At 36.1% G+C, this 16,624-nt stretch overlaps 1 protein-coding gene across 2 annotated transcripts in view; it reads left to right on the top strand.

Annotated features, from left to right (window-relative positions):
* Positions 1 to 8,321, top strand: part of PCMT1 (protein-L-isoaspartate (D-aspartate) O-methyltransferase) — a 40,945-nt gene extending 32,624 nt beyond the window's left edge. Inside the window, exons 7-8 of one of the 2 annotated variants that reach the window (XM_027857979.1) lie at positions 1,844 to 2,013; positions 7,475 to 8,321. In XM_027857979.1, the coding sequence (XP_027713780.1) occupies positions 1,844 to 2,013; positions 7,475 to 7,487 (183 nt within the window). In that variant the 3' untranslated portion in view covers positions 7,488 to 8,321. Of the gene's footprint in view, positions 1 to 1,843; positions 2,061 to 7,474 lie in introns of both variants that reach the window. The other variant, XM_027857980.1, reaches the window with a different exon arrangement.
* The last annotated feature ends 8,303 nt before the right edge of the window (positions 8,322 to 16,624 follow it).

Raw genomic sequence — 16,624 nt, 5'->3', positions numbered from 1 at the left:
CTGACGTTTTCATAGTCGTGGTTCCTTATAGTACAGTAATATTCCGTTACATAACTATATCACAGTTTGTTCAACCATTCCCCCCAGATGGGTGCATAATGTGATCTATTTCTTTTTGCTATTGCATAGTATTGCTATGAATATTTTGTTATATTTGGGACCTTGTAGTCACTCACTTCCTGTGACAAGGGGTGGAGTGTCTCTAGTTCAGAGGGTATGAACAGTTTAATGAACTTTTCTTCCATAATTCCAGACTGTTTCCTGAACAGTTTCACTAATTGAATAGTCTGCCAACAGTTTATTAGTATGTTTTATCTTCCCACAGCCTCAGCATCAAATACTTCCATCTTTCAGATGTAAGGTAGTACATCTAGTATTTTAAATTGTATTTCTCTTGTGACTAAAGTCTTCTAAAGTTTTGTTGTTTTTTTTTTACATATGGTGATTCACAGAATTTCTTTTGAAAACTGTTTATATCCTTTGATGACTCTACTATTGGAGAATGACTTAGTCATGCATGTGTTCATTCTCTATAGAACTTAGATGTGAGGCTTTTTACTGGATGTTTAATGCAAAGATTTTTTTCTCCTAATCCTTAACTTTTTTCTTTTGGCCGCATAGATTTTATGTAAACACACAAACAAAAAGTTGTTTTTTTGGGGGGGGGGGGGGGCGCAGCATGGCTCTGCCAGAATTTGATTTAATCCAGATTTAATCCCAGTGAAGAAACTCTATCCATTGGTACAAATTACAACTTGTTTGCAACTGGTCCTGTTAGAGAGTGGCCTGAAGCATAGTTATGTGAAATGCCAGTGGTTGCACAGCCACCCAACTCTCTGACCCCAAGGCCAGGTCTCTGTCTGTTAGGCCAGGCTGTGTCTTCTCATTTGATATGATCAAAATTGTCTGTTCTGTCTTTTACAATATCCATTATCCCTTATCTGGTTTTATATTTTTCTTCTAATCATACTTGTAAAATATATGATCTTCCATCTTATTTTTAATATGATGTTTCATATTTAGCTAGTTTATCCCTTTGGAATTTGAGGCACATAGTATAAAGTAGGTGTTCTGAACTTGGGATCTGTTTTAATATGTTGACAACGGCATTTCTACATAATTAGTTACCATTATAATCCTTGGTATTGTGTTCTATACATTTAAAAACATTATTATGAAAAAGGGGGTTTGTAATCTTTACCAAACTGTCAAAGGCATCCATGACATAAAAAAGGTTAAAAACTCCTCTTCTGAATTTACTTTCTGCCATATTTTCTTGGTCTTTTCAGAAGTTTTTCTTCAGTAAAAATGGAGGGAAGGGCAGAATTTAGAGTAGGAGAGTCTCATAGTCTCCCTTTGTCTTGCCCCTTTCTGATCTGATCAGACTCTGTTGGGTGCCCAGTTTTCTAGAAGATTATAGTGTGGGGCCTAGAATTTCTGTGGCAGCGTCAGTTTTATATTTAAACAACCTTTTCTGTCTATACCCATTTATCTTGGGGCCCCAGAACTGACTGTCGGCTTCAGATACTTAAAAGCTCAGAGTACTTCAAATGAGCTATCCAGTGCTTACATTGCCTAGAGATTCACAGACATATAGTTTTGTAGTTTGTGACAGGATATTTAGCTTTTCTCTAAAGGGTATTGGTTGGTACACTTGACAACCATTTATCTTAAATCCCTAATGTATAAAAAAGGATAGTTTAAAAATAGCAACAATAACAACAAAAAACCTCAGTAGGTTGTTTGTGTTGTGTGCTTACAGGCATAGTAAATGGATAGTTTTTAAAGGTGATTGTTAATATCAAAATAGGTAACTGATGTTTTTATTTTTACTTTATTTTAGCTAATAGATCAGTTGAAGCCTGGTGGAAGATTGATTTTACCAGTTGGTCCTGCAGGTGGAAACCAGATGCTGGAACAGTATGACAAACTACAAGATGGCAGCGTCAAGATGAAGCCTCTGATGGGGGTGATATACGTGCCTTTAACAGATAAAGAGAAGCAGTGGTCCAGGTGGAAGTGATTATCAATTCCACTCTTTCTTCTTCCACACGTACAAGGTGAAAGGGTGTGGATTTTAAGCAGTTAGACTACAAGGGCTACTTTTGGTCACCCTTTCTGCTACTCCATGCTTTGAAAAGTGGTCCTCTTCATTATGACATCATGAATTTGTTACATTAAAAATGGAGAAAAATCATTGCATGGTCTGCACTTCTTTTGTTTACCTCATAGCTTTGGTATCAAATATCATAGGCTTTATCAAGTTTGTGTCTAGGTTATTTTGGTTTTGATAGTAAACTGTGTTTTAAAGATTAGTAAATAGAATGATTATCATTTTAATAACAATAACTATTCATTTATATAGTGTTTTAATGTTTGCATTGTACATTCTTCACAACAACCCTGAGAAGTAGGTCATATAAATTTGACATTCCCAACTTTACAGATAAAGAATGGAGGTTCTGAGAGGTGAGATGATTTGTCCATGATCCCAGGCTCAGAGTGCAGGCGACTAGGCCCTCATCCAGCCCTCTGTCCCCTCAGCCCTGCTGCCCAGGGCTTCTGACTTAGAGCAAGCCATCATTTTGGATCGAGTCGGTGCTGAATCTCCAATTACAAAATCTGTAAAAAAAAGTCAATTACTTAGACATGAGCCAAAGCTCAGTTCATCCTTCTCTGTGTCCAGAGTTTGTAGTTCTGGTATGGGCCTACCATGAAAACTGCTTTGGTTTCTTCACTGCGGTGTGGTTAGAATAACCTTGCCTTCAACTACAACCCAAACTAATGCCAGGCCTGAAAAGAATAACAACAACAAGTTAAGTTAACAGTAACCTTGCTGCCGTTGACAGTTGTACTAAGAGTGATAGATCACGTAACTCTACAAATGAGCCTGTCAGCAGTTTCATTTGGTCCTAGAGTATAATGTAGATGTAGAGTTCAGTAAGAACTAAAATATGCAAATATTGCCCTCATCAAATCACTGAAACTTGATAATGAGTAGAATTTTGGTATTTATTAGTCCAAAAAACAGTTTTCAGTTTTTTCTCTTGGGGAAACTTGCACAATTAATACTTTGCTGTCTAGAATTTAAAAATGATACTACAATTTTTTAAAAAGAATATGATTTTGAAGACCTTCAAACTAAACCAATTTTAAAGGCTTTAAGTAAAAGGAAAGTACTGCATTAGAACAAAATTATAGGATGTCATAGTAGTTGCTAAATATTTTATATACATATATTTCTTAGTATCTTTTCTTAGCTTTTACTATTTTAAAAGACCCTAAACTTCAGGAGTTAGAGTATGTAGAGTATGTAGAGATACTTTTCTGTATCTCTTGGAAATAATTTTTAAAAAATTTTTCAGTTTCCTGTATGTTTTGTTTTGTTTTATTTGTGTTTTATTTTTTCCAGTTATGTGTAAAGATAGTTTTCAACATTAATTTTTATAAGATTTTGAATTCCCAAATTCTTCTCCCTCTTCCCTTTCCCCTCCCCACGACAGCAAGCAATATGATGTAGGTTACATACATGTACAATTATGTTAAACATATTTTTGGGAATAATTTTTAAAGAATTATAGATCATTTTAAGTGTGTTTTCTTGAAACCAAAGCTGTAGATCAAGATACAATATAGTTTGAATATAAATTTTGAATTTAGAGTATATTACAAAGATAAAGTTAAACCTACAAATCGAATTCTGTGGGTTAAGCAGAAAAAAAAAAGGTTTTCTCTTTTAGTTTGTATTTTTGAGGGGGTAATACTACAAAATAAAATACTTCAGAAGTATTGAGAACAGTGAATTTGTTGTCTATATTTGTGTCCAAAAGCCCATGCTTTCTTTTAAAATCTAGGTCTGGAACAAACCTAGATAGGTCATCTGGTTGTTTTTTTTCCCCTCTTGTCTCTCTTCAGGCAGAGCCACATTTGAACCGTCCTTGTCAGATAAGGATTTATTCTGTTTTAAAAAGATAGTCTGAAGAAAGAGTGCTTGTTAACCCTCTTTTGGGTGAAATTTTTTTAACTTTTTATCTGGTTTAAAGTTCATGGACTTTAAAAAAAAAGTGCCACTTTTTTTTTTAAACATCACAACCATTTCTATATATTTGTATTCTCTCTCTTTCCACTGACCTAATGAATTCCCTATTTATAACCAAGAAAAACAGTTAAGCAGCACCAATGCAATGACAACATATGTGTCTGACAACATATGGACACACCATTCTGCACCCATGGTCCCCCAACCTCCAACAAAGGGAGGGAGAGGTGCATATCCTTTTCTGTGAGACCAAGATTTGTTACAATTACACAACATCTGGCTGCTTCTGCTGTGGTTTTGATGAAACTCTTCATTGTACTTTCTTCATGCAGATTGAAAAGAGTTAATAATAACTGCCCTTTGGTGGCTTTAGTGTCCTTCGTGTTCCTGCAAATGATTTTTTTAGTCCTTTAGCATTTTCTTCTTCAGGGTATCTAATCTACCTTTTAAAATTCTTCTCAAGCTTAGTGCTGGAGTCATTTTCATTCCCTTTTGGAACATTTTTCAAATTTTTTACATGTAAGTAGCAGAGAACTAGTCGTACTCTAGGGAATACTCACTTGGTTGTTACATGCTTTCATCTGAGTCCTGGGCCACCACTAATTTAACAGGATAACCTTAAGTTTCTCTATCTGGAAACGTGTTTCCCAGTAGCTGAAATACCTAATAACAAGAGATAATACCTGTATGGCACTTAGCACATTGCCTTGCATATAATAGGTGCTTAATAAATACTTGTTCACATCTCTACCTATTGTAGAGCTGGTGGCTCTGTGGATAGGCTCTTGGGTCTGGAATTAGGAAGATTTGAGTTCAAATTCAGCCTCAGACACTTACTAGTTGTGGGACCCTGGGCAAGACACTTATCCTCTGCCTCATTTTCTTCACCTGTAAAATGAGGATGATAACAGTAGCTGCTACTTGGGGAATGTTTGTTTCCTTCTCCCCTAACAACTTCACTGGATTGTTTGTATTAAATGAGAATGTATGTCAGGGACTTTAATTATAAAGTGCTATATAAATGTAAGTTATTATTCTTGATAATCTGGAAAATATTTTACCTTTTAGTAACTTTATTGGGAGGCCAAAGTCAAAGAAACTTCTCATGCCTAACTAGGGAATACAGGTATAGTGAAAAACAGAAGGTAAAAAAGGACATGGATTCAAGCTCTGTATGTTGAAAGATGCCCCATGGGTTTTTGGTTCATTAAGGAATGCCAAATTAGGAGGACTTTGTAGTTGAGAGTCCTTCACCCATTTAGCTTTAGTTAGATTTTTCTCAAACTAAGATTTAAAATAAAACACATGCTAAACAGAAATTGGTGTTTTGTTAATTATATAGACCTATGTCTGGGTTGAAAAATTAAGGGGTGCGTCATGGTGATCTACCTCTGAATTAGAAATTCATGGAATGCAGACAGTGTTTCTTTTAAACTTCTGCTTTCTTCCCACTGTACCCAACAATTAATAGACAAAAGTTGTTGACCACACTGGAGAGCATTTTTGCCTTTGTTGTTATTCTGACTTTAGGAATGCCTTCTGCTTCTTTTGGATTTCCTCATAATGCATCATCCAGTGTTTTGCAAAGAGTGGATCCTGAGTAAATATTGTTTCAACTGGAAGAATTAATTGAATTCCAGAGAATACATGCATTAATTTTACCATGACTTTCTCGTTAAGGGACTTTTACATTTTTTTCCTTGATAGAAACCATTTAATACTGAATGTTCTATTTTTTTTTTTTGGACTTTTAAGGGTCCTATAAAGAAGCAAAGTACAATAATTAACCTGATATATTTTACATTTGTGACAATTTTAAAAATCTTTAAAATTTTAGAAAATATTTTAAACTACTAATGAAGAAATTAAAAAACCATGTATATAAACACATCTGACAATGTATCAAGAAATTTGTCCCAAAATCACTTCAAGGGGATTATATAACAGCCAGATAAAATGGTGGCAAATACCACGATAAAACCTGCTACCTAGCTCTGTAGAAATATTTTAGTATTGAGATGTTTTAGAATGAGAGTTGATATAAATTTATTTTTAAAATAGAGGCTATTTGGATGTATTACTTTACCAAATTTGCTTTGTAGGTATTGAAACATTTTCAGTGGTTATAAATGCCCTTTAATCTAGTTAGAATTTGCTTAACTTTTTCAAAGGAACTGTTGGGATGAATTTGTTTTTTAAGTTTTAGTTTAATAGACAAGCATTTTAGCTGCATAATTTGCTTGAACGTTGGTGCACGTTAATCTAAAAAATTAACATTTGTCTTGTATCTTAATGTGAATATTTTCAGATTTTTCTTTTGCATGTGTCTAGCATGTTATGACTGTCACTTGCGTTTGCAAATACATCCTTTGAAGTTTAATTCTTTTTTCACATTTACATGTATGCTTAATGAGCTATTTATCACGATAATCAGTTCCTTTAATTAAAATACCTTGTGCTTCTGGCATTAAAAATGTAATATTGTTAACCATAGAAATTGGAGCTGATTTTTTTTATGGAGCAGATAATTTTATTTTGTCTTGTAGTAAGGTACTAATTATGTATAGTAGTAAGGTACTAATTATGTATAAAAGAAAAGCATTTTTTCCATTTAAATATTTTAAGTCATTATTTAAGAAATTTTTAAAAAATTGAGGCAGCTGATCTATGATTTCACAATCATCACGTAGAATAAACCTACCTGAATAAAAACTGTCATCTCATGGGAAGTTTACATAAACTTCAAAAATAATAATAACCTTAGTGTTCTGATCACTCGGCTTTCTGTCAGATATAAAGCCGTTACAGAGAGGCTTTTCTGATAGTTCCATTTTAGATTGCATTTTTTATTCCTTGCTATCACTGGCAGCGTTGGAGGCACAGTGCTGTACCAGGCTGAACGAGTGGTTTCTTTTGGAGCTGATAAAGCAGCTTTATGAAATCACCTGACAGATATATTATATGTACAGATGATTCAGATTCTCCAAAACAGTTTGGGTTTAGGAGACCCATTCAGCATTGGCCACAGGACCCTATAAACTAAAACCTAATTAAACCTTTAGTTTGGAAAGAGGTCTTATTTTATGGACTAATTGAATTCTAATTATACAAGTTAATGGCAAAGGTCACATTGTCTCTAAGTTCATGGTCTCGGTGGTACAAAGTTACCACGTTTATAATAAAAGTCAAAGGACTAAGGCCACGTGAGTTTCACATTTCACTCTAGAGTAGCACGAAAGATGTTTGAGATGGCTGACATTCATTTTGCTTTGGCTTGAATGAAGTTAAGGCATATGGGCTTATCTTTTTTTTCTTTTTTAACCATTTTGCTATACTTGGGAACTGGTGCATATCTATTAATAATAGCACCTAAAATATGAGAAGGCCATACACTCTGGGATTAGTAACTCTTTGTGTCTTTTTTTTCCCCTGCAGGGATGAATTGTAAAAGCTACATCAACTTGACCCGAATATAATATTACAGTGGATCGCTCATCTCCAGTTCTAAGAGCTTTTTGAAAACCAACAGCATCACAACTTGTTTCAGACTTTGTCACACTGTTATAATCAGCATGAAAATGCGTGGTTTTGTGAGGTTTCCAGTTCTTTTAAAGAAGCACAGAGCCAATCTGGTAGAGAAGGAGGCAGAGTACACATTTGTGCATTGTTTCTTTTAACATGCCTGCATTTTATGTTCATCTATTTAAAGAAGGGGATTTCTGCAAATCATGTAAAGCATAGCTTGTGAATTCTGATACTGACTTGGTGGGGGGGGGCGGGGCGGGGTTGATTATTTTTTTCTCTTCTCGGGTCCTTAATTTAGCTCCAGTATATTCATTGATCGGGTTGCTTCTGTGCATCTAATGACAGTATTCACAACATCAGGATTTCTGTATTCAGATGTCTGTTAGATGCTATTAAGAATAGAGATGAGCTTCCTTTTTAAAGCTTTTGACGTGGTGTCATAGAATAGCATGTAGTAGATACAATCAATCAGCTGCTTTGTTACCTTTAAAACTAGGCATTTGTACATATGAAACTTCAAGAAATCAGAGGTGATATCTCTTATACACTTGGCTGTTCAGATTGGACATAACTGACATAGTTTCCCCTTGATCCTCTTTTGAAATGACCAGAGACTTGTAGCTCAGTATTGTTTTTCCTGTTTATAATTCACTGCTGATAATGTATATGAATTTAACATGCTGTGTAAGCTGTGTCCTAGTTACTGAACAGTTTATGCAGTGTTGCTTTGCCAAATAAAGTTAAAAGCAAAAACACATTTGGTGGTGGGTTTTTTGTTTTGTTTTATTTTCAGTTCTGAATTTTCTTGCTCCCTTCCTATCCCTCCTCACCCATTGAGAAGACAAGAAGAACAAAAGCCATTATAAATATGTGTAGTCATGTAAAACAAATTGCCAAATTTTCCATGGCCTTTCCTTCCTCTCCCCCACCCCCTCCCTAAAAAATGGAAAAGAAAATGTTTCAGTCTGTACTCTGGACTCAGTCTATCAGCTCTTGATCTGGAAATGGTGACATATTTCATCATGAGTCCTTAGGAATTGTGCTCGGTCAGTGAATTGATCAGAATTACTAAACCTTTCAAAAGTTGATTATAATATTGCTGTTACTATATAAATTGTTCTTCTGATTCTGCCCACTCCTCTTGGCATCATTTCATTCTAGTCTTCCCAGGTTTTTCTGAAACCATTCCATTCATCACTTCTTAGCACAATAGGATTCCATCACCTTCATATACTTGTTCAACCTTTCCCCAATTAATGGGAACCACACACTTTGCAGTTCCCTTTCTTGATGTGGTGTTTTCAAATACTGTTGCCTTCAAAAGGGCACTGGGAGTTTATAAATATTTTAGTAGTGCTTTGTAAAATTCTAAAAAAAACCCAAATAGCATTATGTAGCTAGATCTGGAAGTGATCTTTGAGACCATTTAGTCCAAACCCCTATTTTAAAGTTAGGAAAAAAAAATCTAGAGAGGTTATGACTTGACCATGTTGGTCATGTAGGTAAGTCACAGAGGCTGGATTTGAACTTGGGTCCTCTGACTCCAGATTCCATATTATTCTGCTGTACTAGGTTACTAGCAAAAGTATCATATTTTTATGGCATATGAGGTACTTAGGTGATTGTCTTAAAGGAGCATATCTGTGATTTAGGAAAGAATTCAATTTGTAGCAAATTTATACCTCCGCTAGGAACAAGTTTATCAATATGTTAATTTTAAAAGTAGATTTCCAGGAAGGAGTACGACTTTACTATTTTATTTAAATGTCCTAGTTTTATCCATTTTAGAGTAGGGCCTTTAAAAAATCTGAGTTGCAGAAACAAAGGTACCTTCAACCCAGAAACAACAGGACGAACTCAATATCTATCTTCCTTGTGCCTTGCAGGCCAGTGATGTGGAAGTCTGACAGACATTGGGCTTCTTGAGGCAGATAATTTCATTTTCCAGCTTTCTGTAGTTTATTTGTTCTTGACCTTTTTAATGTTATGGACCCCTACTCAGAATAATATTTTTAAATGCATAGAACACATAGAAACAAAGCAATTACATTGAAATATTAAAAAGCCAAATTCACAGACCACAGGTTAAGAATCTCTACTCTAAGATCACATTAGATTTTTTGATTCTTTAGTGTCCTTTACTAGACCTCTCCACCACTCCTACCTCTTACTTCTCAGTCCTGGGCTCTGGTGCTTTGAGATATCAAGTGTCATGAAGGCAAATGCAGAAGCTGACCAAGTCATACAAACTCAATTTTAATTACCCATCAACTTTGATAAGACTTTTATTGAGTACATCTTGCATGCAAAGGTGCTGTATTATGAATACAAAAAGGTGTGAGACATAATTCTTGTCCCTAGGAGACTTGTAATCTGTGTGAGAAAACAGGACACATTTTGAAAACTAAATAAGTTATTTTGACTATTATAAATACCCAAATTAACCAAAAAGGACATATGAAAGAAGATGATGTCCGCATCCAGAGAAAGAACTGATAAATACAAGTATGTATAGAATGATTTTACATATGTGTATATATATATATATATACACATACACACATACATATTTTTGTCTGGTAGCCATCATAAGGGTAGAGCAGAAGAAAAAAATGTACATAACTTTATTATATATTTAAAAAGGATAGCAAGTTATATATAATGGATTTGTAGTTTCATGTGCAGTCATCTTTTTTTTTTTATTAAACTCCATTATGGAAATACTTGTTTTATTCCATAAATTAAAAATAAATAAAAATTTAAAAAAAGTTAAACAGTGCCAAATGGCATATGCCAACTGCCAATGAGTAATGAGACATTCTATTTATTTGTGAAACACTCTTAGAGCATTGAGTTTTTCTTCTTTTGTGAGCTAAATTTTGAAAAAGACTTAGGTTGGACTACTATGTTTTGAATAACTTCACAAAAACATTTTCTTTTACGTTATGGTATATATTGGATTTTTGAACTCTTTAAGGGCATAGGCTGTTTTTGCTTTTCTTTGTATGCCCAGCACTTAGCATAGTGCTAAGGTTGATTGTTGTCCTTGGTTCTCAGAGGACTGAAATGACATCACTATGTTGGGGTCAAGGTACAGTGTGTCAACTTGTGGCTGATCAGACCAATATGAACTCAGAAGGCTCTACCACAAATAGGTCAGGTGCAAATAGTACACGTGAACATTTAGAGCGGAATTGTCTCTACATTTATGCATTTAATTTAAGTAAGGACTTTAACAAATGCTTATTGACTAATTATACAGAATAAAATCCTGATTTGAGACCAGAATCACAGAATCTAATAGCTCAAGAAACCTCAGAAGCCGTCTGGGCAGGGTAGTGCAGAAGAAAGAACACTGCATTTAGAATCAGCATCTGTGTTCTGTTCTGTCACTGTTCCTTGAGTCTTATCATCTAAATAAATGCTTGTTGAATTGAATGTGGACCTGACCACGGAACCTTCTACCAACATCAACACTGGTGGTTCAGGCTTTGCTTTAAAACCCCTACTGGGGGGGAACCCACTACACTATTTCTGAGGTAGCCCATTCCTCTTTGGAATAACTCATTTTTTCCCCTGACATTGTCTAAATATACATCTCCAAAATCCATCTACTACTCCTATGGCCTCTGGAGATGACAAATCAAATTTCTCTTTCAGTTGACAAAACCGTACTGCAACACAGCTATTCATTTCCCTTTAAGTCTTTTTTTCTCCAGACTAAATTTCCTTAGGCTTTTCAGCTGAATCTTGATGTAGTGATCACCTTATGGCTGCAATGTTGGGGCGATAACCAGTGGGTAACATCCTTAACTCCCCTCTTTTCATTTTGGGTGGGACAGAGTTAGATAAGATGAACATTTTCCAGTAGTATCAACATCCTGGTCACCATCCACTGCATGTTTTCCAGCTATATCTAAAAATATGGTGCCAAGAACTGAACAGAAGGCTCCAGGTGTAGTCCTATTTCTTATGCTTAGTATTCATAGCCATTTGGGGATTTTCATTGCTAATGACTCCTACAAGACCATAATACTCTTTGAATTCTTAGTTATTTGCCCACATAGGTAATTAAAGTATAAGCTGGTTATTTAAGGTGGGTTCTAAAATGCTTCTATTGTATAATTCTGGGATGACACACTTGAAAAAAAATTTACTCAGATTACTAATGCTGAAGAAGCATCCAATTTTGTGGCTAGAAGGCTAGCCTTAGAATTGGAAAGACCTGTGTTTAAGTTCTGTTAGTTTTTAAGTTATTAGCTATATGTCACTTAACCTCTTAAGAGCCCCTAGGCAAACTTCTAAGATCATACATTATAGATGAGTTACTAATCTGCAGTCATGGAGAGAATTGTTTCAAAGTTCCCTACAGGATGAAATCACAGGTCTAGTCCCATGTAATACAAAATGCAGACCTATCACCTACGTATAAAAAAAAAAATACCATTATTATTGGCAAAAGCAGCCATGTCTAGAAAAAGAAAATAAAAAGGACAAAGATTACTAAAATCTAAGAATGGGATACATCTTCACTACCTCCCGATCAATCTTTGGATAATTCTTTAATAAATTCTAAAAACCAGTAAGTCATTTAATAATGGTAATAATAACAGTGAAGTAACAACTTCTGAGTCTGCTATTGAGAGAAAAGAAATTGAAAAAGAACATAGGAATTTTGTTGTAGCAATGTATACCTATTTCAGATTTATTTTAGTCAAAAGTGGAAAATTCTTCAGTCTACATGTTATGTTTTATAATGATGGCGTGTTGAATGGCTATTAGAATTGTAAATGAAATCAACAGAAACTTGGTCCAGATTGAATTGAATTTTTAAAAAAACCTCATTAATTTTTGGTGCTTTAAAAATAAAAGCCAATTGTAAATGAACACATTTTGCACAAATTGTCAAGCATCCTTGGATAGACCTAGTGAAGAAAATAAACTTGATGGCTGATTAAGTCTCAATTGGAACTCGGGTTGCTATTGAGGTATTACACATTGATTTATTTCTCCTAATGTTTTCTCAGTGATAACTTACTAGTTCTTCAGAAAGATGACATTTTCTTTTTACTTCAAAGTTCTTAATGAGGGCATTGAGAAGGACATGTCTGCTTTGATTAGATAAAAGGAGTTGCCCCTTTTGTTGTTATTAAGGACTGATATTTCCCCCGTCCCAGGATCTTGGCTACATTTAAGAATCAGAAAGTAGTTCACAAGATTAGGCTGCCTACACAAAGCAGGCCTGGACACTTCTCAAGTGCTTCTGAAGCCAAACTATTAGGTGATTTCCAAACTGTGATGATGGTTTATTTCTGGTAGTCAGGGATCAACATCTTTGGTCAATACATATTTATGTCTGAGCAATTCATTGGAGAAGAAGTTCTTTAGTCTCCAGTAGTCTTAATAGCAAATAGTTAAATTAAATTACTGAATTATTTTTATTTAATCTAAATCTCTGTCCACTATATACAGTTCTTTACTTCAGAAGTCTCCAAAGTGGGAACTGGGAGGCATTACTCCAGGGGAGTTGTGAATGCACATGATCAACCAATCAGAAGGTGGGAAGATGGGTGGCATCCCATCTTCTCTGTGTTGGCCAGTTACAGGGCCTGTCTCCAACATAACTCTACCTACCTTTATCTTGCAACACCCTTTATCTCTTCCCTTTCCTTCTGCTGGGCAAACTTCCAAGCCCTGGTTTCAGGGCTCCCAGCTCCCTATAAGAAGCAGGTGCTCGAGTGCCATTGGGAAAATTCTGCTTCCACATGCCGCCTCACAGATCACCTTATGGCTACAATGTTGGGGCGATGACCAGTGGGTTAGAGTCCTAACTGGCCTCTTTTCATTTTGGGTGGGACAGAGTTAGTCAGACAAGATGGTGGACAAAGGCTCATGGATATATTGTATGATGGATCACAGGTTTGATTATGTTATTTTTCTTCCCAAACCCATTCCTCTTCTGAACTTCCCTATTATATAGTTAGAGGACCACTTCTAGACACTCACTAGGGGTAATTTTGACTACTTACTTTCTTTTTATTGATTTCTCCTTCACATCTCTCATATCGTTCCCTTCCCTGTACTCAAAAAGTCGGTGCCAAATTCAAGCTTTCATTATCTTTCACCTGGACAATGACAACAGTTTCCTAGTTGATCTTTGACCTGCAAGTCTCTTACCCTCTCCAGTCAGTCCTCCATACATCACCCAAAGTAATTTTCCTAAAGTATAGGAATGAGAAGGAATATCCTAAAGTAGGGGTGGGGAACCTGAGGCCTCAAGGTCACATGTGGCCCTCTAGGTCCTCAAGTGCAGCCCTTTGACTGAATACAAACTTCACTGAATACAAACTGGGACACACTTGAGGACCTAGAGGGCCACATGGGACCTTGAGACCACAGGTTCCCCCCCCGCCCCGTCCTAAAGCAAGGTTTGGCCATGTCAATCTCCTACTGAAAAACTTCACTGGTTCTTTACTGATTCTAGGATCAAATATTATCTCATCCTTTGAGATTTTCTATTTTTTTGTATAAGTTTTATAATATACAATGCATGTAATTTATAAATAGGTAAATAATCACATATTGGGGATACATGTTCAAAGATTTTTTTTAACCAATAGGGGTACATGATAAAGTGTGGAGACCACTGCTGTAGTTATCCCATTTAGCCTATTATAAACTGCTCAAGGAAGTGCTTAATTTATTCAACAATAGTGTAGGATTTAGGTGGAGAAGGGCCTATTTTTTATTTTAACTTCACTGAAATGACAGAAAACAATGGTGCTTTTAAGAGTCCTTATACTTCCACTTAAAATTTAGGCCTAAGGATTTTTTAATATTTAATTTTTAAAATTAACAAGCAGATATTTTTTTCTTCCCTTTCTCCCTCCCCAACTGAAAAAAATAAAAACAACAAAACCCACCCAAACTTATATAATAAATATGTATAGTCGAGCAAAACAAGTTTCCACATTGGCGATGCCCCAAAATGTATGTCTTATTCCACATCTTGAGTTCATTACCTCCCTGTCAGGAGGCAAGTGACCTGCATTATCTTTGGTCCCCTGGAATCATGGTTGGTTATTGCATAGATCCTAATTGGCCTAAGCAATTTCACAAAACTAAAGCTGTTGTCATATTTTTAAAAAAATTAGCTTACAGTTACATTGTGAGAAGGTAGCATTTATATAGTGCTTTAAGTTTGCAAAATGCTTTTCACATGTTATCTCATTTTAATAATCACAACAACCTTGTGAGGTAGGTGGCATTATCATTTCCATTTTGCAGCTGAGAAAACTGAAACTGAGGGATGTTAAGTGATTAACCCACAGTCACACAGCTGGTGAGCATCTGGGGGCAGGCTTTAAACTTAGGTCTTCCTGATCTCAATTCTATCTACTGTGCCAGCCAGAGTTGCCCCTCATTAGCTTCTCAGTTTTGAGGCATAGTGTAAGACAGTCTTCAGATGAGAGGCATATTATTTTTAGCTTCTTTCCTATTTTCCAAAGCGGTATGTGGGCCTACCTATGCATTATACATACATACAGGTATGTAAACACATACGTGCACCTACATGTATACTTATTGTGCATATGCATATATTTCCATATTATCTCCTCTGTTAAAAGGTAAGCTTCTTGAGAGCAGGAATTGTTTTACAAGTTTTGTCTTTTGATCCTCAGTACTTAACTCAGTGCCTAGCACATGTAGGTGCTTAAAACTTGTTTGCTGATTGATTGGCAATACACACAAGGAGAAAAAAAATAGATGTAGAACTTGTGAGTTGAAACACATTGCTCTGAATATGTGACCACTGTTCTTAGCATATATTTCAGTGGATCTGTGATCTCACCGTTATAGATATTCCTTCCAGCTGTACAGAACTCTAATTATCCATGCCTTCTTATCTTGGATGAAGGTTGTCTATGTCCTCCCGCAAGTGTTCTGATGCGGTCCACCCAACACACTGGAGGACTCCTTCTAAGTCTCTTCATATGATGTGGGTAACAGTGCAGCAAACAGTTTATCTGTTAGCCCTTATTTTTAGCAGGTAGCATGAAGGGACTGGCCCACTGGAGAGGATGAGGTTGGATTTAGCGCAAGTGACAATGTAGAAGCTTCAGGTAAGCATGTTTCCAGCCATGTGTGACTAAGGAGCTATACTGTGTGATGAGGAAAAAGGTGGCTAAGTTGGAACTGAGTGATTATACAAAAAGGGTTAGTGCTTCACCTCTCTGTTCTTTCTTTCCTTTGTGGCTGGGTGAGAAGCAGGACTACTTTAAGCTGGCCTCCCTACCCCCACTGAGTTGGGTGTGGGTAATGGCAACTTCCCTGTCTCCCAAACTAGCCAAGGGCAGTCATCCCAATCCCTTTGATGTTTGCTTCCCTGAGCAGCAGCCTGTAGGTAGACACGTCCAGGTAGAAATCTTGTGAGTTCAGAAGATGCAGAGGTTCCATTGGTGATAGAAGCTGCAGTGCCCATCATTAGCCAATGACAAAGCGAACACCTTCAATGGATGCCAACAGACAATAACTCTAGGACAGCAGCAGCTTTAGGAGCAGGACCCTTCGTGGTAGAGAGAAGCGCTAACTATGGGTGCTGGAAAAGCACTGAGCTTCAGAGCCTCGCAGAGAGCAGTATTTAAGGAGAGAAAAGGACTTCTGGGCCAGGAGTTGGGAAGTATCCCTTTACCACCCATGTTCTCTGTACGCATATCTCACTACTATCGTACTTTAAGTTTTAGCTCATTATTTCAATGAATTTTGTGTGAATTTGTGGGAGAATGCACCCCGGGTTTGAGGAGATAATATTTTGTATTAACTGTTCATTGCGTACCTTTTTGGCAAATACCTTTTCTAAAAACTAATTATATCTGTCTGATTGTTAATGGGGATTACCCTGATGGGGATTTATAAATCCAGCACCTCAAGGTTACTACTATAATCATGAAAATAGTAGTAGTGGCCCTATGGGGATGCCAACCAATGCAGGCTATTGTCCAGTTTGGGGACTGGCTCCATAGGGTATACTATATACATTAGGGACCATCTATTTTTCTA

The sequence above is a fragment of the Vombatus ursinus genome, unplaced genomic scaffold, assembly GCF_900497805.2.
Source record: "Vombatus ursinus unplaced genomic scaffold, bare-nosed wombat genome assembly UNPS02012602.1, whole genome shotgun sequence".
NCBI classification, from domain to species: Eukaryota; Metazoa; Chordata; class Mammalia; order Diprotodontia; family Vombatidae; genus Vombatus; species Vombatus ursinus.
This window is presented reverse-complemented; position numbering and strand designations above follow the sequence as displayed.